General features: G+C 44.4%; 1 protein-coding gene across 1 annotated transcript; it reads right to left on the reverse strand.

Annotated features, from left to right (window-relative positions):
- Positions 1–1128: 1128 nt before the first annotated feature.
- LOC115188741 (rho-related GTP-binding protein RhoE) lies at positions 1129–23443 on the reverse strand. Its single transcript, XM_029747550.1, has 5 exons — positions 23113–23443; positions 22888–22975; positions 4056–4165; positions 2825–2959; positions 1129–2712 (listed from the first exon to the last, which is right to left on the reverse strand). Exons 1-5 carry the CDS (start codon positions 23260–23262, stop codon positions 2464–2466), a joined length of 732 nt encoding a protein of 243 aa, XP_029603410.1. The 5' UTR covers positions 23263–23443; the 3' UTR covers positions 1129–2463.
- Between the last annotated feature and the right edge of the window lie 3747 nt (positions 23444–27190).

The following is a 27190-nucleotide window of genomic DNA, read 5'->3' on the forward strand; positions in this document are numbered from 1 at the left end:
ATTCATCACTCACCACAGACATATTGGTGATAATATCATACATCTCAATGACGTTTTTTACCCAGATTCTGGGTGAGTTATGTACATTTTTTTTATTTGACCTTTATTTAACTATGGAAGTCAGTTAAGAACAAATTCTTATTTTCAATGATGGCCTAGGAACAGTGGGTCTACTGCCTTGTTCAAGGGCAGAACAACAGATTTGTACCTTGTCAGCTTGGGGATTTGAACGTGCAACCTTTCAGTCCAACACTCTAACCACTAGGCTACGCTGCCGCCACATTCTCATGACACTTTGATTTATTGGGTGCAATTTGAAACAAAACAGTTTGTCTGGGTTGTATATTGAAGAGGAAACAGTTTGTTGTGTTCTAGGCTGACAGCCCCCAGGATATTCTAGGCTGACAGCCCCCAGGATATTCTAGGCTGACAGCCCCCAGGATATTCTAGGCTGACAGCCCCCAGGATATTCTAGGCTGACAGCCCCAGGATATTCTAGGCTGACAGCCCCCAGGATATTCTAGGCTGACAGCCCCAGGATATTCTAGGCTGACAGCCCCCAGGATATTCTAGGCTGACAGCCCCCAGGATATTCTAGGCTGACAGCCCCCAGGATATTCTAGGCTGACAGCCCCAGGATATTCTAGGCTGACAGCCCCCAGGATATTCTAGGCTGACAGCCCCAGGATATTCTAGGCTGACAGCCCCCAGGATATTCTAGGCTGACAGCCCCCAGGATATTCTAGGCTGACAGCCCCAGGATATTCTAGGCTGACAGCCCCCAGGATATTCTAGGCTGACAGCCCCAGGATATTCTAGGCTGACAGCCCCCAGGATATTCTAGGCTGACAGCCCCCAGGATATTCTAGGCTGACAGCCCCCAGTTGAGCTCATCTGTGTGACATTGGGTTTAATTCAAGTTATGACACTCACTCCATCTCCTGAAGCAAGCCTATATGTTTCTACCAGAACATTGTTTTGCGACATGAATTAAATGTATGTATAACATGCCTACAGGGGAAAAGTCAAAACAGCCAACGAGACAAGAGTTCTTTGTCTGTGGAACTGAATGACATTTTACTTTAAACATGTCATGCAATGTGATGAAAAAAAATAACAAAATCTGTGTTTTTTTTCTTCATTTTTCTTTTATTTGAAAGGAAAAATATCTTACTCAATAAATATTGTAGCAACATCAACGGGACACAGACATTTACATGAAAAAAGGGAGATGATGACCTAATGACACAACAAACAACCGTTTCTATCTTTTCATTCATTTCAGAAACAGAAAGCATTAGCAGGCTAGATGATGATACTGCTCTAGGAGAAGCTGTTCTGAAAACACTTGAAAAGCATCGCGAGTTTAATAAAGGCATTGGAATATACCAGAATTCATGCCGCTTTTTAGCGAAGCCTTGATCTTTAAAAAGTGCATTTATACTTTAGACATATCCAGTGAACAACGTCCTTCAACCAAAGTCTTGCTTCATTTGTTTATTTCCTTCCCCTCCCTTGCTGAGAGCAGATTCAGAAGGTGTTGCATAGCTGAAAGGGCATGTCCATAAACTGTTCAGCATCACAATACCCTGTCTATCATTACGCCAACCAGATCAGAAGTCCTAGGATGTCGACGGTCATTGATTTAAATGATATGGGCTTACAGTAAATTCTACAAAATACAGGAAAGAGATGACTGGAACAACCGGACCATTAGGTCAGGAAATACTTGACTTGCAACCACAAGAAGGGGGAAGAGAAACAAACAAGCTGATGGAAACCACAGTGATGTGCTGCGTGCGCAGTGTCATGTCACTTCCAGATCTTTGATCCAGTGCAAGATGGCCGCTCGTCTTCAGCGTTCCAGAGTGCACCGCTGCAGTCTCTCCTGGTAATGGAGTCAGCTGTACAGACCGGGGTGAGCCCATCATCCTTTACAGTTACATGTACAGCGTGGATCTCTTGTTCACATCCTTTCTGAAGTCCTTAGAAAAACGTCCGGGACTCGTTCAACTTTTCCTACGTGACATCACTTCCTGTGGAAATGCTAATTTCCTGTGAAAGGCCATGACCCCTTCCTCGTCCAGCTCTAAGAGGAACAGTGTTACTACCTCCCGGGAAGCCGCCGGAAGGAAGGCAGCTAATTGGCCCAAAGCAGAGACAGCTTCCTCTTCTGGTAAAAGATATGTAAGGGAGATGGATGGTAGACAGACAGGCTACACTGAAAGACTATTGTGTTGTCATTGATACGGTGGATTTCATCTACACTTACATTGTATGATGCATATAAAAAACTCCACCCCAGGACAGCAAGCCAAGGGCTTTAAAGTGCAGGAAGGGAAGGGCCACACCCTCTAATGTCCCAAAATGCACTATGCTCTGACCTTTAAGCCCTGTCCTCACTGCATGCTTCAATCCCAGCCTACAAACCCACTCCTGAGGGTCGTGACCCTGCCCAGCAGGTCACATGACACTGCAACTCTTTGCTTTGTCCTTCCGCAGGTCTGACGCTACCGCCGCGAGGTCGGGCCTAGTGGGCATGTGCGAGATCCTTTTGTTGCCTCTGGTAGATTTGTTGCGTTTGACGTTCTTGTTGTTCTTGTTGACGCAGGCCAAGGTGGCCACGTGGAAAATGTCCCTGACGCTGTTCTCTGACTGCTGGGCTGAGCACTCGATGTAGGGGGCTGATATCTGTTTGGCCATGTTGGAACCCTGTATAAAGAAAACACATTGAAATTGGAATTTCAGTTTACTTCCCGAATTGACTGAATTGAAATGGAATTGACACAAAATCTGAAGAAAATGCACTCTACAACCACCGTACCTGATCATATGACACAGGCATCTGTCTGTGATTGGATAGCTCCACCAGCGTGGAGAGGTCGGTGCGCAGGTCAGATTTGCAGCCCACCAGGAGCATCTTGGTGTTGGGACAGAACTCCTGGATCTCCCCTTTCCACTGTGGAGGACAGAGAAAGTCATTGAGACTGGGCGGACAGGACCAGACAGAATGGGAGCTAGTCCAGACTAGCCATCAAATACTTGCCTCCTCCTGTCCTTGATTCCTCAATTCCTCGCCTCCCTCTCAAAGCTCATTGGAGGAGGAGGTACAAGAGGAGGGACCTTGGAGCCTCTCCTCCAATGGATTTTGAGAGAGAGTAATTGAGGAATCAAGGACTGGAGGTATCAAGTATTTGACGGCTTGTACACTTTTTTCAGACAGAACCTGAGCCCTCTCCTTCTGAAGGACAAAGCCACTTCCTGTTTCCAGTCACCATGCTGCATCACATGGCGTTGAACCCAGGAAGGAATGTAGTATCAGAGGCTTTAAGGCCAGAGATAATCCTTCACGTTTCCTCTCAAACACAATAAACACTCTGGGATCAATGGCCTTTAATCAGTGGATATAATCTGCTACTAATGCAGTCTGTAGAACACGGAGTGTTTGGCTGGCTGGCTGGCTGGCTGACTGGACATTGAGGGATCATGTTCAGTGTTGTACAGACAGGTGATTGTTTGAACTGGCCAAGAGGAAGGAAGGAACTCTGTTTTGGAACGGAACCTTCTCATGTTATTTTTCCATAGCAGAGTCACATCAGAGGACACTAAAAGCACTTCCTTCCTTTCCCTGCCCTCCTCTCACCCTAACGCCCCCTAACCCATTACGACCTCTGTCTGTACCTCAACTCTCTAGATGTTTAAGTGGGCTAAGTGGAAAAAACTGGAAATTACTGGGAAAACGTTCTGGGGGAGGTCAAGTGAAAAGGATATTAAATGAATTCATTGAATGAAAACTGGACATGTAGTTTTCAAGTGAGGTAAAAGAAAAACACATGAAGGTCCATATTCTAAAGGCTGTAGAGGTTGACGAATGGTAGGTACACAAGTGGAGGACGGACCATAAAAATGGCTGGAACTGAGCCAATAGAAGGGTATCAAACACCTGGAAACCATGTGCTTGATGTATTTGATACCGTTCCACCCATTCCGCTCCAACCATTATCACGAGCCTGTCCTCCCCAATTAAGGTGCCACCAACCTCCTGTGGTACACACCTTCTTTATTACACTGTCGAGTGTGTCAGGACGGCTGACATCAAAACAGATAAGGACAGCGTCTGAGTCTGGGTAGGAGAGAGGCCTCACGTTGTCGTAGTATGGAGACCCTGAAACAACAGAACAAAGCACAGGTCAGCACACGGACAACTACAACTCACACAATACACAGAGAACTACAACTCACACAATACACATAGAACTACAACTCACACAATACACAGAGAACTACAACTCACACAATACACTGAAAACTACAACTCACACAATGCAACTCACACAATACACAGAGAACTACAACTCACACAATACACTGAAAACTACAACTCACACAATGCAACTCACACAATACACAGAAATCTACAACTCACACAATACACAGAAAACTACAACTCACACAATACAACTCACACAATACACAGAGAACTACAACTCACACAATACACAGAGAACTAACACTCCTCCTGTGGATGTAAGAGATTGAGACAGAGTAAAAAAACACACATGGATACATTGAGCATTCTATGGGCCAACCAAACCTGTCCAAACCAGATATTGACAGATTTTGCCTGAAAGTCACACAGGAAATCCAATAGTCATAGAGAAGAAGATGTTTTGGTGATGAGAGACCATTTCTCAACAGCGAAGGACACAGTCATTAGCATCAAGATAATACACACCAGAAGAACATCAACAGAAGAGATGCAAACATTATGCTGACTGCAGCAATGCGTTGAGTTTGAGTTTGAGGACTAGGTTACTTCTCTCATGAGACAGACCAGAGTGCCAGAGAAAGCAGAAACCTAGAAAACCATGCCAACCCCTTAAACTGAGACCATGTGTAGGAAAACGCCTCCCTCTTTCACTCTCTCCATCCCAACCTCCCCTCTCCCTCCCTCCCTCCTCCCCTATCTCTGTAACAGCTTAGTGGTGAGGGGTTTAGGCTTACATCAAGGTGAGAGACCGGGTCACGTGAGCAGCTGTGGAAACTAAAGTCTAGGGCTACCCACATGTAACAAAGCCCCGCTGCCAAAGAATCCGGGGAATTTAGTTTTTCATGTCTAAAGTGGCTGGGACTCTTGGGAGGTCTTTTCCACATGCCCGGAGGAAGCCACCACACACACCCACCCACACACAGGAAGGAATGCAGTATCTGGAAGAAGACCATCTAGCTGGATCAACATCCATTCACCGTCCTCCTGCCCTGCCACACACCCTATTCCCTATATCGTGCACTACTTTTGACCAGAGTGCTCTATATAGGTGCACTATACAGGGAATAGTGTGTCATTTCAGACCCACACAGGCCAGGGTTTCTCTCTATAGCTACTGCAAAGCTGGCCGTTAGAGGGAGGATGGGGGTAAGGATCAGTTAGAGGATGTTGAGGATGGTGTTAAGGATCAGTTAGAGGATGTTGAGGATGGGGTAAGGATCAGTTAGAGGATGTTGAGGATGGGGGTAAGGATCAGTTAGAGGATGGGGGTAAGGATCAGTTAGAGGATGTTGAGGATGGGGGTAAGGATCAGTTAGAGGATGTTGAGGATGGTGTTAAGGATCAGTTAGAGGATGTTGAGGATGGGGTAAGGATCAGTTAGAGGATGTTGAGGATGGGGGTAAGGATCAGTTAGAGGATGGGGGTAAGGATCAGTTAGAGGATGTTGAGGATGGGGGTAAGGATCAGTTAGAGGATGTTGAGGATGGGGTAAGGATCAGTTAGAGGATGTTGAGGATGGGGTAAGGATCAGTTAGAGGATGTTGAGGATGGGGTAAGGATCAGTTAGAGGATGAGGGTAAGGATCAGTTAGAGGAGGTTGAGGATGGGGGTAAGGATCAGTTAGAGGAGGTTGAGGATGGGGTAAGGATCAGTTAGAGGAGGTTGAGGATGGGGTAAGGATCAGTTAGAGGATGTTGAGGATGGGGGTAAGGATCAGTTAGAGGATGTTGAGGATGGGGTAAGGATCAGTTAGAGGATGTTGAGGATGGGGTAAGGATCAGTTACTGTAGAGGAAGTGCTTGCTGCTCAGTCCTCAATGGAGAGGAAGGCAGAAGGATATGTTTCACATATTTACTGGAAGTCCTATAATCACTAAGTGACACACAACCACATCCAGACATTCAGAATACTGACAAACCCTCCCTCCACAGGACATCTGGGGGCAACATTCAGAATACTGACAAACCCTCCCTCCACAGGAAATATGGGGGCAACATTCAAAATACTGACAAACCCTCCCTCCACAGGACATCTGGGGGCAACATTCAGAATACTGACAAACCCTACCTCCACAGGAAATATGGGGGCAACATTCAGAATACTGACAAACCCTCCCTCCACAGGACATCTGGGGGCAACATTCAGAACACTGACAAACCCTCCATCCACAGGAAATCTGGGGGCAACATTCAGAATACTGACAAGCCCTACCTCCACAGGACATCTGGGGGCAACGTTCAGAATACTGACAAACCCTCCATCCACAGGACATCTGGGGGCAACATTCAGAATACTGACAAACCCTCCCTCCACAGGACATCTGGGGGCAACATTCAGAATACTGACAAACCCTCCCTCCACAGGAAATATGGGGGCAACATTCAAAAACTGACAAAACCTCCCTCCACATTACATCTGGGGGCAACATTCAGAATACTGACAAACCCTCCCTCCACAGGAAATCTGGGGGCAACATTCAGAATACTGACAAACCCTCCATCCACAGGAAATCTGGGGGCAACAATGAAAATACTGACAACCCCTCCCTCCACAGGAAATCTGGGGGCAATTTTCAATGTTATTTTATAGAGGATGAGGTTGCTGCTAAGGGTCATGCTGTTAGTAGTTCTATAGAAGACAGATTCAAAACTTCACAATAAGTTCGTGGCTATCCCAGGACAATCAGTGGAGTGTATTTGGGTGTTTTCCTCAGCCATAAATAGCTGATCCTTCCTTATGGAAGTGTATTAGGAGGATGCTGCTATGTGTCTGTTTCATCCCAGATGGATCCCCCCCCCCCCCCCACACACACACACACACACACACACACACACACACACACACACACACACACACACACACACACACACACACACAGAAGAAGTTCCACAGTGGACGAAGTCCTGTTGACTATCACCTCATTAGTTTCTGCTCCGTCCTTGTTCCCCTCAGGACATTAATCTGAGAGGAAGGAAGACACCCACTGTTCTACCTCTTTTGTTCTCTTCTCTCTCTCCTTCTCTGTCTCTCTCCTTTTCTCTTGCTCCCTTCATCTCTATTTTTCAATATATTTCACAGACAGACAGACAGACAGACAGACAGACAGACAGACAGACAGATTAGGGGAGTAGGCAGCTGCTGAAACATGCTCCCTGTCTCTCCCTTCAGCCCTCAGAGTGACAGACGAAGCAGAGAGAGAGAGGCCTGACCACAGAGCTCTAAGTCTTAGTGTGCGTCCCAAATGGTACCCCATTTGCTGATGGGCCTCGAGTGCACTTCATAGGGAATAGGGTGCCAGCTGAGCTGACAGCTGAGTGGAGCCCTGTGTGGACCACAACAGTTCAGCTCCATCTGAACCATTCATTCCACAGTTAGTCCTGCTGCCAGACCTCTGAATCCCATCAACCTCAAGTCCTGCTGCCAGACCTCTGAATCCCATCAACCTCAAGTCCTGCTGCCAGACCTCTGAATCCCATCAACCTCAAGTCCTGCTGCCAGACCTCTGAATCCCATCAACCTCAAGTCCTGCTGCCAGACCTCTGAATCCCATCAACCTCAAGTCCTGCTGCCAGACCTCTGAATCTCATCAACCTCAAGTCCTGCTGCCAGACCTCTGAATCCCATCAACCTCAAGTCCTGCTGCCAGACCTCTGAATCTCATCAACCTCAAGTCCTGCTGCCAGACCTCTGAATCCCATCAACCTCAAGTCCTGCTGCCAGACCTCTGAATCCCATCAACCTCAAGTCCTGCTGCCAGACCTCTGAATCCCATCAACCTCAAGTCCTGCTGCCAGACCTCTGAATCCCATCAACCTCAAGTCCTGCTGCCAGTCCTCTGAATCCCATCAACCTCAAGTCCTGCTGCCAGACCTCTGAATCCCATCAAACTCAAGTCCTGCTGCCAGACCTCTGAATCCCATCAACCTCAAGTCCTGCTGCCAGACCTCTGAATCCCATCAATCTCAAGTCCTGCTGCCAGACCTCTGAATCCCATCAACCTCAAGTCCTGCTGCCAGACCTCTGAATCCCATCAACCTCAAGTCCTGCTGCCAGACCTCTGAATCCCATCAACCTCAAGCATGCCACTTAAGAAAAAGGCCCTAATGCAAGGAGTGTGTGTCAATGTGAGAGGTGAACAATGACAGAGAGAGAGAGAGAGAGAGAGAGAGAGAGAGAGAGAGAGAGAGAGAGAGAGAGAGAGAGAGAGAGAGAGAGAGAGAGAGAGAGAGAGAGAGAGAGAGAGAGAGATGATTCAGTTACCCAGGTCACACAGTGTAAATGATTCAGTTACCCCAGGTCACACAGTGTAAATGATTCAGTTTCCCCAGGTCACACAGTGTAAATGATTCAGTTACCCCAGGTCACACAGTGTATATGATTCAGTTACCCAGGTCACACAGTGTAAATGATTCAGTTACCCCAGGTCACACAGTGTATATGATTCAGTTACCCAGGTCACACAGTCTATATGATTCAGTTACCCAGGTCACACAGTGTAAATTATTCAGTTACCCCAGGTCACACAGTGTAAATGATTCAGTTACTCAGGTCACACAGTCTATATGATTCAGTTACTCAGGTCACACAGTCTATATGATTCAGTTACCCAGGTCACACAGTGTAAATGATTCAGTTACTCAGGTCACGCAGTCTATATGATTCAGTTACTCCAGGTCACACAGTCTATATGATTCAGTTACCCAGGTCACACAGTGTAAATGATTCAGTTACTCAGGTCACACAGTCTATATGATTCAGTTACTCAGGTCACACAGTCTATATGATTCAGTTACCCAGGTCACACAGTGTAAATGATTCAGTTACTCAGGTCACGCAGTCTATATGATTCAGTTACTCCAGGTCACACAGTCTATATGATTCAGTTACCCAGGTCACACAGTGTAAATGATTCAGTTACCCCAGGTCACACAGTGCAAATGATTCAGTTACTCAGATCACAACAGTCTATATGATTCAGTTACCCAGGTCACACAGTGTAAATGATTCAGTTAGCCAGGTCACACAGTGTAAATGATTCAGTTACCCAGGTCACACAGTGTAAATGATTCAGTTACCCCAGGTCACACAGTGTAAATGATTCAGTTTCCCCAGGTCACACAGTGTAAATGATTCAGTTACCCCAGGTCACACAGTGTATATGATTCAGTTACCCCAGGTCACACAATGTAAATGATTCAGTTACCCCAGGTCACACAGTGTAAATGATTCAGTTACCCAGGTCACACAGTCTATATGATTCAGTTACCCAGGTCACACATTGTAAATGATTCAATTACCCCAGGTCACACAGTGTAAATGATTCAGTTATCCCAGGTCACACAGTGTAAATGATTCAGTTACTCAGGTCACACAGTCTATATGATTCAGTTACTCAGGTCACACAGTCTATATGATTCAGTTACCCAGGTCACACAGTGTAAATGATTCAGTTACTCAGGTCACGCAGTCTATATGATTCAGTTACTCCAGGTCACACAGTCTATATGATTCAGTTACCCAGGTCACACAGTGTAAATGATTCAGTTACCCCAGGTCACACAGTGTAAATGATTCAGTTACTCAGATCACACAGTCTATATGATTCAGTTACCCAGGTCACACAGTGTAAATGATTCAGTTACCCAGGTCACACAGTGTAAATGATTCAGTTACTCAGATCACACAGTCTATATGATTCAGTTACCCAGGTCACACAGTGTAAATGATTCAGTTACCCAGGTCACACAGTGTAAATGATTCAGTTACCCCAGGTCACACAGTGTAAATGATTCAGTTACCCAGGTCACACAGTGTAAATGATTCAGTTACCCAGGTCACACAGTGTAAATGATTCAGTTACCCAGGTCACACAGTGTAAATAAGTACACAGTACAGCTGATTTAAGGCAAGTCCTCACAGTCATGCAAAAACTAATTTGATTGAGTTTTCTTTCAGGTTAACAACGTAAGACCTTACGGAAATATGCACCACTCCTCTTAAGTTTGCCGAAAGATCTCAGCGTTTACAAAAGGGCTCTTTGTTCAGTAGCAAGTAGCAACCTTTCGTCCCCGGAATGTGAAACATGCAGCTCCAATTCGCCGAGCTCCAGAAATTGATCCGATCCAGGCAACAAAGGCTGGCTGCTGACCGTGGTGTGTAGAAGGGAAGGCACGGGGGCTTGCTAAAGCAGAGCCCATCTCAGCTGTCTAGAAGCCAGAGTGGACAGGCAGCAGCCCCTGAACAACTGACTGCAGAAACACACAGGATCCAGGCTGGGATTCAGAATAGATGCTTTGCATTCGAGTCAGTGGAGGAATGTGAATGGTGCCTGTGTAACATCTGAAAGGTCCAGCACCCTGACGGTCGTCTCTCTGAGTGTCACTGGCCTCTTTGTGTCGAGCTGAACCAGCTGCTGTCTCCCTCCTATAGGCTGGCTCAAAGCGTTCAGCGTGCACGGAGCACGGCCGGCCTACAACAGTGTCAACAAACGCGCTAGTAGTCAATCCATCATCCTGTCTCAGCCGCTGAATCACACAGCAGTCATGTGGGAGGCGTGTGTGGAGGCAGGGAGAGAGGGAGGAGACAGGACGGCAACCAGCTGGCTCTGAGGATCTTTCATTGCCCTTCATTTCTAAACAGTCTCCCACTGTATTCCTTTAGAAAATGAACAGGTAATATTGTTGAAATAAGTCACATCTGAATCGATGCCTCAGGTACAAAGCAACAAACACCTTGAGGACCACTTCCTCCAAACCTCCCAGATGGGTCAATATACCAATGGGGGAGAATGAGGGACGGATCTACGAACGGGCACGCAGGGCACGTGCCCTGGGTCCCGCTACCTCAAGGGGAGGGGCCCCTCATATGGCATATGAACATGACAGGAGCCATGGCAAAATGTGTAGAATTGCAGGAAATTCACTTGAAAACTGCAACATTTTCTCTTAGCCTCATGATAAAACTGCAAATGTTTCTCTCTGTCCCATGGCAAAATGTTTTCAATTGCAGGAAAGGCCCCCTGGAGGTAGGTGCTCCCAAATCCGGCCCTGGGGAGAATGGCTCCTGCAGATAAGCCCAGCTCAGCTCTAGCTTTATCCCCGGTATCTAGCACCCCTCCTCATCCCCCGTCCTCCTCCTCCCCATCCTCCCTCTTCTTCTCAGCATGTGATTGATATGGAGGAGCCTGCAGGCTAGCAGCTGTGGGATTCACTCCCCCCTTTGAAATCTCCCTAACTAACTCAGCAGCCCCAGCACTAATCAATATGTTTCCCTCTGCCGTTTGTCTTCCCAGGGAGCAGTTGGGGGGCAGGAACTCAGGCATCTGTGGAACTGGAGCCCCCGCTGACCCTTCCAAACTGAAACCCACAACCCTTTGACCCTCCCAGGAAGGAACCCACATCCCACTGACCCCTGACCCTCCCAGACTGAAACGCACAACCCCCTGACCCTCCCAGGAAGGAACCCACAAGCCCCTGACCCTCCCAGGAAGGAACCCACATCCCACTGACCCCTGACCCTCCCAGGAAGGAACGCACATCCCCCTGACCCTCCCAGGAAGGAACCCACATCCCACTGACCCCTGACCCTCCCATGAAGGAACGCACATCCCCCTGCCCTTCCCAGGAAGGAACCCACATCCCCCTGACCCTCCCAAGAAGGAACCCACATCCCCCTGCCCCTCCCAGGAAGGAACCCACATCCCCCTGACCCTCCCAGGAAGGAACCCACATCCCCCTGACCCTCCCAGGAAGGAACTCACATCCCCCTGCCCCTCCCAGGAAGGAACCCACATCCCCCTTCCCCTCCCAGGAAGGAACCCACATCCCCCTGACCCTCCCAGGAAGGAACCCACATCCCCCTGCCCCTCCCAGGAAGGAACCCACATCCCCCTGACCCTCCCAGGAAGGAACCCACATCCCCCTGCCCCTCCCAGGAAGGAACCCACATCCCCCTGCCCCTCCCAGGAAGGAACCCACATCCCCCTGCCCCTCCCAGGAAGGAACCCACATCCCACTGACCCCTGACCCTCCCAGGAAGGAACCCACAACCCCCTGCCCCTCCCAGGAAGGAACCCACAACCCCCTGCCCCTCCCAGGACTCCCTACAGTACGAGGTGGTGGTGGACTGACCCTGGCGCATTTGTTCTCTGTTTATCTGTGATGCAGTTAATGAACCACAGACACAGTCAGGGGGTAACAACCAAATGGAGGTCATTAAGGTAATGTCCTGGGAAGTTATTAACTCCCATTTGTCCTCTTTGTGCTCCTTCACCTTCAGGGGTAAAGGTTAGAGGCCTGCCGGCTGGGCTACGGGGTGTTGAAATGTTTCTTCGCAACATTTCTTTCATTGCGTCTCTCCTTGGATGTTGAAAGTGGAGGTGTGTGTCTGAGGCAGTTTGCTAAGGTGATTGGCTGTCTGCCTGCCCCCTTTATTTAAGAGTTAGGCTAGTGAGTTGATATGGGTTCAATAGCTTTATGTCAGTGGTATTTACATTTTTCAGCAGGGACCCCATTTTTTTCGCCAGCATTTCTGGGGCACCCATTTTACCCCCACCACATATCTAATGACAAACCTTTAAAATCTGTCCATTTTCTAGGAGGGCAGCAGGTAGCCTAGCGGTTAAAGCGTTGGGACAGTAACCAAAATGTTGCTTGTGTAAAAATGTGCCGTTCTGCCCTTGAGCAAGGCAGTAAAATAATTTGTACTTCTAATTTTTGTAATCCTTTTATTTTGCGACCCAACTGAAATTCCCCCACTAGGGGTCGTGAACCTGACTTTGAATACCACTGCTTTATATCCATATGTGAGTGGAAGGCCTGTTACTGGGTTGTGTTCTATACTATACTATACTATACTATACTATACTATACTATATTGTATTACTGGGCTGTGTTCTATACTATACTATATTGTTTTACTGGGTTGTGTTATATACTATACTATACTGTATTACTGGGCTGTGTTCTATACTATATTTTATTACTGGGTGTCACGTCCTGACCATAGTACAATGTTATTTTCTATGGTAGAGTAGGTCAGGGCGTGACAGGGGGTGTTTTCTGTTTTTCTATGTTTTGTATTTCTATGTTTTGGGTTCTAGTTTTCTATTTCTATGTTGTTGTTTTTTGTGATGATCTCCAATTAGAGGCAGCTAGTCCTCATTGTCTCTAATTGGAGATCATACTTAGGTAGGTTTTTTTCCCCACCTGTGTTTGTGGGTAGTTGTCTTCTGTTTAGTTTATGTACCTGACAGAACTGTGCGCTTTCATTTTCTCTTTGTTATTTTTTCTTTAGTGTTCTGAGTTAAAATAAATATTCATCATGAGCAATCAACACGCTGCGCTTTGGTCCCCTCTCTACGACAGCCGTTACACTGGGTTGAGTTCTATACTATACTGTATTACTGGGCTGTGTTCTATACTATACTATATTGTATTACTGGGTTGTGTTATATACTATACTATATTGTATTACTGGGTTGTGTTCTATACTATTTTACTGGGTTGTGTTCTTTACTATACTATATTGTATTACTGAGCTGTGTTATATACCATACTATGCTGTATTACTAGGTTGTGTTCTATACTATGCTGTATTACTGGGCTGTGTTCTATACTATACTATGCTGTATGACTGGGTTGTGTTATATACTAGATGGATTACCAGGACGTGTACTGTGAGCATGTGCTGACCAACTGGCAAGTGTCTTCACTTACATTTTCAACCCCTCCCTGTCCGAGTCTGTAATACCAACATGTTTTAAGCATACCACCATAGCCCCATTGCCCAAGAACACTAAGGTAACCTGCCTAAATGACTACAGACCCGTAGCACTCACATCTGTAGCCATGAAGTGCTTTGAAAGGCTGGTCATGGCTCACATCAACACCATTATCCCAGAAACCCTAGACCCACTCCAATTTGCATACCGCCCCAACAGATCCACAGATGATGCAATCTCTATTGCACTCCACACTGCTCTTTCCCACCTGGACAAAAGGAACACCTACGTGAGAATGCTATTCATTGACTACAGCTCAGTGTTCAACCCCATAGTGCCCTGAAAGCTCATCAATAAGCTAAGGACTCTGGGACTAAACACCTCCCTCTGCAACTGGATCCTGGACTTCCTGACCGGCCGCCCCCAGGTGGTAAGGGTAGGCAACACATCCGCCATGCTGATCCTCAACACAGGGGCCCCTCAGGGGTGCGTGCTCAGTCCCCTCCTGTACTCACTGTTCACTCAGGCCTGCACGGCCAGGCACAACTCCAACACCATCATTAAATTTGCCGATGACACAACAGTGGTAGGCCTGATCACCAACAACAACAAGACAGCCTATAGGGAGGAGGTCAGTGACCTGGCCGTGTGGTGCAAGGACAACAACCTCTCCCTCAACGTGATCAAGACAAAGGAGATGATTGTGGACTACAGGAAAAAGAGGACTGAGCACACCCCCATTCTCATCGATGGGGCTGTAGTGGAGCAGGTTGAGAGCTTCAAGTTCCTTAGTGTCCACATCACCAACAAACTAACATGGTCCAAGCAGACCAAGACAGCTGTGAAGAGGGCACGACAAAACCTATTCCCCTCTCAGGAGACTGAAAAGATTTGGCATGGGTCCTCAGATCCTCAAAAGGTTCTACAGCTGCACTATCGAGAGCATCCTGACTGATTGCATCACTGCCTGGTATGGCAACTGCTTGGCCTCTGACCACAAGGCACTACATAGGGTAGTGCGAACGGCCCAGTACATCACTGGGGCCAAGCTTCCTGCTATCCAGGACATCTATACCAGGCGGTGTCAGAGGAAGGCCCTAAAAATTGTCAAAGTCTCCAGCCACCCTAGTCATAGACTGTTCTCTCTGCTACCACATGGCAAGCGGTACTGGAGCGCCAAGTCTAGGTCCAAGAGGCTTCTAAACAGCTTCTACCCCCAAGCCATAAGACTCCTGAACATCTAATCAAATGGCTACCCAGAATATTTGCATTGCCCCCCCCCCCCTCTTTACACCGCTGCTACTCTCTGTTGTCATCTATGCATAGTCACTTTAATTAACTCTGTACATACTACCTCAACTAACCGGTGCCCCTGCACATTGATTCTGTACCGGTACCCACCTGTATATAGTCTCGCTATTGTTGTTTTACTGCTGCTCTTTAATTACTTGTTACTTTTATCTCTTATTCTTGTCCGTATTATTTGAAACTGCATTGTTGGTTGGGGGCTCGTAAGTAAACATTTCACTGTAAGGTCTACACCTGTTGTATTCGGCGCATGTGACTAATAACATTTTATGTAATTTACTATACTGTATTGTGTTCTATACTATACTGTATTACTGGGTTGTGTTCTATACTATACTGTATTACTGGGTTGTTATATACTATACTGTATTACTGGGTTGTGTTCTATACTATACTGTATTACTGGGTTGTTATATACTATACTGTATTACTGGGTTGTTATATACTATACTGTATTACTGGGTTGTGTTCTATACTGTATTACTGGGTTGTGTTCTATACTATATTACTGGGTTGTGTTCTATACTATATTACTGGGTTGTGCTCTATACTATATTACTGGGTTGCGTTCTATACTATACTGTATTGCAGGGTTGTGTTCTATACTATATTACTGGGTTGTGCTCTATACTATATTACTGGGTTGTGCTCTATACTATATTACTGGGTTGTGCTCTATACTATATTACTGGGTTGTGTTCTATACTATATTACTGGGTTGTGTTCTATACTATATTACTGGGTTGTGTTTTATACTATACTGTATTGCAGGGTTGTGTTCTATACTATACTGTATTACAGGGTTGTGTTCTATACTATACTATATTACTGGGTTGTGTTCTATACTGTATTACTGGGTTGTGTTCTATACTATACTGTATTACTGGGTTGTGCTCTATACTATATTACTGGGTTGTGTTCTATACTATACTGTATTACTGGGTTGTGTTTTATACTATACTGTATTGCAGGGTTGTGTTCTATACTATACTGTATTACAGGGTTGTGTTCTATACTATACTGTATTACTGGGTTGTGTTCTATACTATATTACTGGGTTGTGTTCTATACTATACTGTATTACTGGGTTGTGTTTTATACTATACTGTATTGCAGGGTTGTGTTCTATACTATACTGTATTACAGGGTTGTGTTCTATACTATACTGTATTACAGGGTTGTGTTTTATACTATACTGTATTGCAGGGTTGTGTTCTATACTATACTGTATTACTGGGTTGTGTTCTATACTATACTGTATTACTGGGTTGTGTTCTATACTATATTACTGGGTTGTGTTCTATACTATATTACTGGGTTGTGCTCTATACTGTATTACAGGGTTGTGTTCTATACTATATTACTGGGTTGTGTTCTATACTGTATTACAGGGTTGTGTTCTATACTATATTACTGGGTTGTGTTCTATACTATATTACTGGGTTGTGTTCTATACTATATTACTGGGTTGTGCTCTATACTGTATTACAGGGTTGTGTTCTATACTATATTACTGGGTTGTGTTCTATACTGTATTACAGGGTTGTGTTCTATACTATATTACTGGGTTGTGTTCTATACTATATTACTGGGTTGTGTTCTATACTATATTACTGGGTTGTGCTCTATACTATATTACTGGGTTGTGTTCTATACTATATTACTGGGTTGTGTTCTATACTATATTACTGGGTTGTGTTCTATACTATATTACTGGGATGTGTTCTATACTATACTATATTACTGGGTTGTGTTCTATACTATATTACTGGGTTGTGTTCTATACTATACTGTATTACTGGGTTGTGTTCTATACTGTATTACTGGGTTGTGTTATATACTATACTATATTACTGGGTTGTGTTCTATACTATATTACTGGGTTGTGTTCTATACTGTATTACTGGGTTGTGTTCTATACTGTATTACTGGGTTGTGTTCTATACTATATTACTGGGTTGTGTTATATACTATGCTGTATTACTGGGTTGTGTTCTATACTATACTATATTACTGGGTTGTGTTCTATACTATACTATATTACTGGGTTGTGTTATATACTATATTACTGGGTTGTGTTCTATACTATACTATATTACTGGGTTGTGTTCTATACTATACTATATTACTGGGTTGTGTTATATACTATATTACTGGGTTGTGTTCTATACTATATTACTGGGTTGTGTTATATACTATACTATATTACTGGGTTGTGTTCTATACTATATTACTGGGTTGTGTTCTATACTATATTACTGGGTTGTGTTATATACTATACTATATTACTGGGTTGTGTTCTATACTATATTACTGGGTTGTGTTCTATACTATATTACTGGGTTGTGCTCTATACTATATTACTGGGTTGTGTTCTATACTATACTGTATTGCAGGGTTGTGTTCTATACTATATTACTGGGTTGTGTTCTATACTATATTACTGGGTTGTGTTCTATACTATACTGTATTACTGGGTTGTGTTTTATACTATACTGTATTGCAGGGTTGTGTTTTATACTATACTGTATTGCAGGGTTGTGTTCTATACTATACTGTATTACTGGGTTGTGTTCTATACTATACTGTATTACTGGGTTGTGTTCTATACTATATTACTGGGTTGTGCTCTATACTGTATTACAGGGTTGTGTTCTATACTATATTACTGGGTTGTGTTCTATACTATATTACTGGGTTGTGCTCTATACTATATTACTGGGTTGTGTTCTATACTATATTACTGGGTTGTGTTCTATACTATATTACTGGGTTGTGTTCTATACTATATTACTGGGTTGTGTTCTATACTATATTACTGGGTTGTGTTCTATACTATATTACTGGGTTGTGTTCTATACTATACTGTATTACTGGGTTGTGTTCTATACTGTATTACTGGGTTGTGTTCTATACTATATTACTGGGTTGTGTTCTATACTGTATTACTGGGTTGTGTTCTATACTATATTACTGGGTTGTGTTATATACTATGCTGTATTACTGGGTTGTGTTCTATACTATATTACTGGGTTGTGTTCTATACTATACTATATTACTGGGTTGTGTTCTATACTATACTATATTACTGGGTTGTGTTCTATACTATATTACTGGGTTGTGTTCTATACTATATTACTGGGTTGTGTTATATACTATACTATATTACTGGGTTGTGTTCTATACTGTATTACTGGGTTGTGTTATATACTATACTATATTACTGGGTTGTGTTCTATACTATATTACTGGGTTGTGTTCTATACTATATTACTGGGTTGTGTTCTATACTATACTGTATTACTGGGTTGTGTTATATACTGTATTACTGGGTTGTGTTCTATACTATACTATATTACTGGGTTGTGCTCTATACTGTATTACTGGGTTGTGTTATATACTGTATTACTGGGTTGTGTTCTATACTATACTATATTACTGGGTTGTGTTCTATACTATACTATATTACTGGGTTGTGTTCTATACTATACTATATTACTGGGTTGTGCTCTATACTGTATTACTGGGTTGTGTTCTATACTGTATTACTGGGTTGTGTTATATACTGTATTACTGGGTTGTGTTCTATACTATACTATATTACTGGGTTGTGCTCTATACTGTATTACTGGGTTGTGTTATATACTATACTGTATTACTGGGTTGTGTTCTATTCTATATATCCAGTAGCTTACTTTTTCATTTTTACTGTGAGAATTTGTGTTAGTCTGCTGCACCTCCACTCCTGTTTGGCTATGCTCCTTCCCTTCCTCTATTCCTGCTTGAAAACAAAGAGGACAGGGAGGCAGAGCCCATCAATGTGCAGCTCATTCCTGGTAATGAGCAGAGCTCAGGTGTCTCTACCTTGTTAAAGCCTGGATAGAGGCAATGGAGGCATGGGATAAGCCAGTAGCTAAGAGGCCCTACTGAATAAAAGAGGGGTATCCATTAGGGGATACACACACACACACACACACACACACACACACACACACACACACACACACACACACACACACACACACAGTCTCAGACCAGCTCTGTGTTTGCCCACTGAAGCTGAGCCAATCACAGAGTCGTGCCTAGGAAAGGCTCAGGAGACCTACTGAAGAAATTAGCAGAAAGACAGACAGACAGACAGTCCCTCTACACTACACTACACTACACTACACTACACTACACTACACTACACTACACTACACTACACTACAGACAGTCCCTCTACACTACACTACAGACAAACAGTCCCTCAACACTACACTACAGACAGACAGTCCCTCTAAACTACACTACAGACAGACAGTCCCTCTACTCTACACTACAGACAGACAGTCCCTCTACACTACAGACAAACCGTCCCTCTACACTACAGACAGACAGACAGTCCCTCTACACTACACTACAGACAGACAGTCCCTCTACACTACACTACAGACAGAGATAAAGTCCCTCTACACTACACTACAGACAGTCCCTCTACACTACACTACAGACAGACAGTCCCTCTACACTACACTACACTACACTACAGACAGTCCCTCTACACTACACTACAGACAGAGATAAAGTCCCTCTACACTACACTACAGACAGACAGTCCCTCTACACTACACTACAGACAGACAGTCCCTCTACACTACACTACAGACAGACAGTCCCTCTACACTACACTACAGACAGACAGTCCCTCTACACTACACTACAGACAGTCCCTCTACACTACACTACAGACAAACAGTCCTTCTACACTACACTACAGACAGACAGTCCCTCTACACTACAGGCAGACAGTCCCTCTACACTACACTACAGACAGACAGTCCCTCTACACTACACTACAGACAGACAGTCCCTCTACACTACAGGCAGAGATAAAGTCCCTCTACACTACAGGCAGACGGACAGACAAACAGGCAGACAGACAGTCCCTCTACACTACAGGCAGGCAGACAGTCCCTCTACACTACACTACAGGCAGAAACAGTCCCTCCACATTACATGCAGACAGACAAACAGGCAGACAGTCCCTCTACACTACACTACAGGCAGACAGTCCCTCTACAGCCAACCAGACAGGAAGACAGTCCTTTTACAGCCAACCAGGCAGACAGACAGTCCCTCTACAGCCAACCGGACAGGAAGACAGTGTCTCTACAGCCAATTAGGCAGACAGCCAGTCCGTCTACAGCCAGCCAGCCAACCAGACAGACAAACAGACCCACTCGGCAACAGAGCCCCAGCTTGCACTACCACCTCCACCACAGTCCAGGCAGGGGACAGCTGAGGGGGAAGCATAGAGGCTAAAGGTTTGCAGACCTGGGCTTAAGCAGGGAGAGGGCTGAGGGAGTGTGGAGCAACGGAATAGAGAGGGCTAGGGGAGATTGGAGCTACGGAAGGGAGAGGGCTGGGGATTGGGCTAGGGGAGTGTGGAGCAATGGAAGGGAGAGGGCTAGGGGAGAGTGGAGCTACGGAAGGGAGAGGGCTAGGGGAGAGTGGAGCTACAGAAGGGAGAGGGCTAGGGGAGAGTGGAGCTACGGAAGGGAGAGGGCTAGGGGAGAGTGGAGCTACGGAAGGGAGAGGGCTAGGGGAGAGTGGAGCTACGGAAGGGAGAGGGCTGGGGATCAGGCTGGAGGAGAGTGGGGGTACGGAAGGGAGAGGGCTAGGGATCAGGCTGGAGGAGAGTGGGGGTACGGAAGGGAGAGGGCTGGGGATCAGGCTGGAGGAGAGTGGGGGTACGGAAGGGAGAGGGATCAGGCTGGGGGAGAGTGGGGTTACGGACGGAGAGGGCTGGGGATCAGGCTGGAGGAGAGTGGGGGTACGGAAGGGAGAGGGATCAGACTGGGGGAGAGTGGGGGTACGGAAGGGAGAGGGCTAGGGATTGGGCTGGGGGAGAGTGGGGGTACGGAAGGGAGAGGGCTAGGGATTGGGCTGGGGGAGAGTGGGGGTACGGAAGGGAGAGGGCTAGGGATCAGGCTGGAGGAGAGTGGGGGTACGGAAGGGAGAGGGCTGGGGATCAGGCTGGAGGAGAGTGGGGGTACGGAAGGGAGAGGGCTAGGGATCAGGCTGGGGGAGAGTGGGGGTACGGAAGGGAGAGGGCTAGGGATCAGGCTGGGGGAGAGTGGGGGTACGGAAGGGAGAGGGCTAGGGATCAGGCTGGGGGAGAGTGGGGGTACAACACATAATTACTTCCAGACTTCCAGCATGGATGGAGATCCCATGAGGTTAACTCCTCAACACTAGAAACCAGTCTACTGGAAGAGGCCAGTAGAAGACTAATAAACTGCACCAGGTACAGAAGTTTGTCTAGAGGGAGGACAGTCTTCTCACTGTTACTGATTGGCTGCATGGTGTCTTTGTTGAGGGGAGATGGCTGGAGAAGCATGGTAGAACATTTGGTCAGCGGTGTCTGTCTGAATGGTTCAACCAGCTGGTCCATCCCTAGCATTCCACAGTAGCATCATGACTTCTTCTAAGAATGTAACAAACCACAACTTGATAATAAATAATAGATCATTTAGTTTCATTAAAATGAAATATTCATCCCTGTCAACAGATGTATCCCTCCATGACATCCATGACATGCATTCCTCCATGACATGCATTCCAGTATGACATGCATTCCTCTATGACACTGTGAGACCATCAGGTCCTGACATGCCTGGCAGCTGCATTTCTAATGGACAGCAACTGTGATCAATGGGCATCATGGAAGTCTAAGGCAAACAATAAATAAATCATTTATCCTGCATTTACCCAGGTTATATATATTTACCCAGGTTATATATATTTACCCAGGTTATATATATTTACCCAGGTTATATACATTTACCCAGGTTATACACATTTACCCAGGTTATACACATTTACCCAGGTTATATACATTTACCCAGGTTATATACATTTACCCAGGTTATATAAACATTCACCCAGGTTATATACATTTACCCAGGTTATATACACATTTACCCAGGTTATATACATTTACCCAGGTTATATACATTTACCCAGGTTATATATATTTACCCAGGTTATATACATTTACCCAGGTTATATACATTTACCCAGGTTATACACATTTACCCAGGTTATATATATTTACCCAGGTTACATTTACCCAGGTTATATATATTTACCCAGGTTATATACATTTACCCAGGTTATATATATATTTACCCAGGTTACATTTACCCAGGTTATATATATTTACCCAGGTTATATATATTTACCCAGGTTATATATATTTACCCAGGTTACATTTACCCAGGTTATATATATTTACCCAGGTTATATACATTTACCCAGGTTATATATATTTACCCAGGTTATATATATTTACCCAGGTTATATACATTTACCCAGGTTATATATATTTACCCAGGTTACATTTACCCAGGTTATATATATTTACCCAGGTTATATATATTTACCCAGGTTATATATATTTACCCAGGTTATATATATTTACCCAGGTTATATATATTTACCCAGGTTATATATATCTAAGCTAAATATTATATTAGGGGAGACTGGGTCATAGAGCTATAGTAAACATAGATCTGCAGATTGAAGAAATGAAATGGCTTATTACCTGACGTGTCCCATAGGCTGAGCTCTATTCTTTTCGTGTCTATTTCAAAACTGGCCGTGTAATTCTCGAACACTGTGGGCATGTAACTCTAAAGAAAAAAGAGACAATCATAGATAATTATAGACAAGTAATAACAATTATTATTAGTAGTAGTAGTATTAATTAGTTATAACAAACTTTTGTTACATTTAGCTATCAAGCAAGCATCCATTTCTTTGAACTCACTTCTGGGAAGATATCCTTTGCAAAAACGTGTAGTAGAGCAGTCTTCCCACATTGACTGTCCCCGACCACAACTATTTTACACTTCACAATCTGACTAGGATCCATCCCGGATTTAACAGATACTTTCTGACTAGATATTCTCTCCTTCATTGAAGTCAGTTGACGGACAGTCCGCTATAGAGAGCTCCACGTTGTTAGAAGAGTGCGCACACACATCAATAATAGAAAACAGCAGATAATCGGAGCGTAATAAATCCGTTTCTCCTCTCTGATGCCTGCGTCCCTTGTCAGTACTGTGTCTGGTGTCGACTACAACGTGAACGGGACTTTTTGACGGTATTTATACCGAGACCGTGAGCCAGTGGAGTTGTCCCTCCCCTCTCTCTCCACGTGCTGAAAGTGTTGCAGGGTTATGTGGAGACCTGGGTGGTCGGGAGAGTGGTGATCGTATGCTCAGGGTGCGATGGCGCCCTCCGTAGGACTCCATTCAAACAGCTCAGATCATGATGGACTACTTTATTAAAATATTTATCATCTCACCATGTCATTTTAAATTACTTGTGTTCAGAGAGAGACTCGGTGAGTATAGCCTTGCTATTGAGAAATGTCGCTGTGCATACTGCCCACAAAATGAGGTGGACACTGAGCTGCACTTCCTAACCTCCTGCCAAATGTGTGACCATATTAGAGACCCATATTTCCCATGGGTTAAATGCTGAAGACACGTTTCAGTTGAAGGCATTCAGTTGTACAACTGACTAGGTCTCCCCCTTTCCCTTATTCTTTTGGACATTTTGTGAGTGTAATGTTTACTGTACATTTTTGTTTATTTATTTTATTATTTATTTATTTCAACCTTGATTTAACTAGGCAAGTCAGTTAAGAACAAATTCTTATTTACAAAGACGGCCAACCCCGGGCCAAACCCCGACGTCGCTGGGACAATTGTGCCTAATTATGGGACTCCCAATCACGGCCGGTTGTGATACAGCCTGTAATCGAACCAGGGTCTGTAGTGACGCCTCTAGCACTGTGATGTTACAATGCCTTAGACCTCTGCGCCACTAAGGAGCACCAGATGTTATTTCACTTTTGTTTATTATTTATTTCACTTGCTTTGGCAATGTAAACATACGTTTCCCACGCCAGTAAAACCCTTCAATTGAATTTAGTTGAAATTGAGAGAGAGAGAACGAAAGAGAGAGAGACAGAGAGAGACAGAGAAAGAGAGAGAGAGAGAGAGAGTGAGAGACATAGACATAGACATAGAGAGAGCGAGAGAGACAGAGACATAGACATAGAGAGACAGAGACAGAGACAGAGACATAGAGAGACAGAGACAGAGACAGAGAGACAGAGACAGAGAGACAGAGACAGAGACATAGAGACAGAACAAAAGAGAGAAAGAGACAGAGAGAGACAGAGAAAGAGAGAGACAGAGACATAGACATAGACATAGAGAGAGAGAGAGACAGAGACAGCGAGACAGAGACATAGAGACAGAGACAGAGAGACATAGAGACATAGACATAGAGACAGAGACAGAGAGACATAGAGACATAGACATAGAGACAGAGAGAGAGAGACATAGACATAGAGAGAGACAGAGACAGAGAGAGAGAGAGAGACAGAGACATAGACATAGACATAGAGAGAGAGAGACATAGACATAGAGAGAGAGAGAGACAGAGACAGCGAGAGAGAGACATAGACATAGAGACAGAGAGAGAGAGACATAGACATAGAGAGAGAGAGAGACAGAGACAGAGAGAGAGAGAGAGAGAGAGACAGAGACAGAGACATAGACATAGAGAGAGAGAGACATAGACATAGAGAGAGAGAGAGACATAGACATAGAGACAGAGAGACAGAGAGACAGAGAGACAGAGAGACATAGAGACAGAGAGACAGAGACAGAGACAGCGAGAATGTCTAAAACCCAACCACATCTGAAAAGGAACTACTCTGATCCATCACAACAATACAAATATGTATCTACTGTCACAGTATAAAGGTCCAGTTCCCAGCCAGGTGTATTACAGCATATTGCCTTTTAACCTACTAACTGTATCCTACTAACTGTATCCTACTAACTGTATCCTACTAACTGTATCCTACCAACTGTAACCTACCAACTGTAACCTACCAACTGTAACCTACCAACTGTATCCTACTAACTGTATCCTACTAACTGTATCCTACTAACTGTAACCTACTAACTGTATCCTACTAACTGTTTCCTACTAACTGTATCCTACTAACTGTAACCTACTAACTGTATCCTACTAACTGTATCCTACTAACTGTATCCTACTAACTGTATCCTACTAACTGTATCCTACTAATTGTATCCTACTAACTGTATCCTACTAACTGCATCGTACTAACTGCATCGTACTAACTGTATCCTACTAACTGTACCCTACTAACTGTATCCTACTAACTGTACCCTACTAACTGTATCCTACTAACTGTAACCTACTAACTGTATCCTACTAACTGTACCCTACTAACTGTACTCTACTAACTGTATCCTACTAACTGTATCCTACTAACTGTATCCTACTAACCCTACTAACTGTATCCTACTAACTGTATCCTACTAACTGTACCCTACTAACTGTATCCTACTTACTGTATCCTACTAACTGTACCCTACTAACTGTATCCTACTAACTGTACCCTACTAACTGTACCCTACTAACTGTATCCTACTAACTGTACCCTACTAACTGTATCCTACTAACTGTACCCTACTAACTGTACCCTACTAACTGTATCCTACTAACTGTACCCTACTAACTGTACCCTACTAACTGTACCCTACTTACTGTACCCTACTAACTGTACCCTACTAACTGTATCCTACTAACTGTAACCTACTAACTGTATCCTACTAACTGTATCCTACTAACTGTACCCTACTAACTGTACCCTACTAACTGTATCCTACTAACTGTAACCTACTAACTGTATCCTACTAACTGTATCCTACTAACTGTACCCTACTAACTGTACCCTACTAACTGTACCCTACTAACTGTATCCTACTTACTGTATCCTACTAACTGTACCCTACTAACTGTATCCTACTAACTGTAACCTACTAACTGTATCCTACTAACTGTACCCTACTAACCCTACTAACTGTATCCTACTAACTGTTTCCTACTAACTGTATCCTACTAACTGTATCCTACTAACTGTACCCTACTAACTGTACCCTACTAACTGTATCCTACTAACTGTATCCTACTAACTGTATCCTACTAACTGCATCGTACTAACTGTATCCTACTAACTGTACCCTACTAACTGTATCCTACTAACTGTAACCTACTAACTGTATCCTACTAACTGTACCCTACTAACTGTACCCTACTAACTGTATCCTACTAACTGTACCCTACTAACTGTACCCTACTAACTGTATCCTACTTACTGTATCCTACTAACTGTATCCTACTAACTGTACCCTACTAACTGTATCCTACTAACTGTAACCTACTAACTGTATCCTACTAACTGTACCCTACTAACTGTACCCTACTAACCCTACTAACTGTATCCTACTAACTGTATCCTACTAACTGTATCCTACTAACTGTACCCTACTAACTGTACCCTACTAACTGTATCCTACTAACTGTATCCTACTAACTGTACCCTACTAACTGTATCCTACTAACTGTATCCTACTAACTGCATCGTACTAACTGTATCCTACTAACTGTACCCTACTAACTGTATCCTACTAACTGTAACCTACTAACTGTATCCTACTAACTGTACCCTACTAACTGTACCCTACTAACTGTATCCTACTAACCCTACTAACTGTATCCTACTAACTGTATCCTACTAACTGTACCCTACTAACTGTACCCTACTAACTGTACCCTACTTACTGTATCCTACTAACTGTACCCTACTAACTGTATCCTACTAACTGTACCCTACTAACTGTACCCTACTAACTGTATCCTACTAACTGTACCCTACTAACTGTACCCTACTAACTGTACCCTACTTACTGTATCCTACTAACTGTGCCCTACTAACTGTATCCTACTAACTG

The sequence above is a fragment of the Salmo trutta genome, unplaced genomic scaffold, assembly GCF_901001165.1.
Source record: "Salmo trutta unplaced genomic scaffold, fSalTru1.1, whole genome shotgun sequence".
Taxonomy (NCBI): Eukaryota; Metazoa; Chordata; class Actinopteri; order Salmoniformes; family Salmonidae; genus Salmo; species Salmo trutta.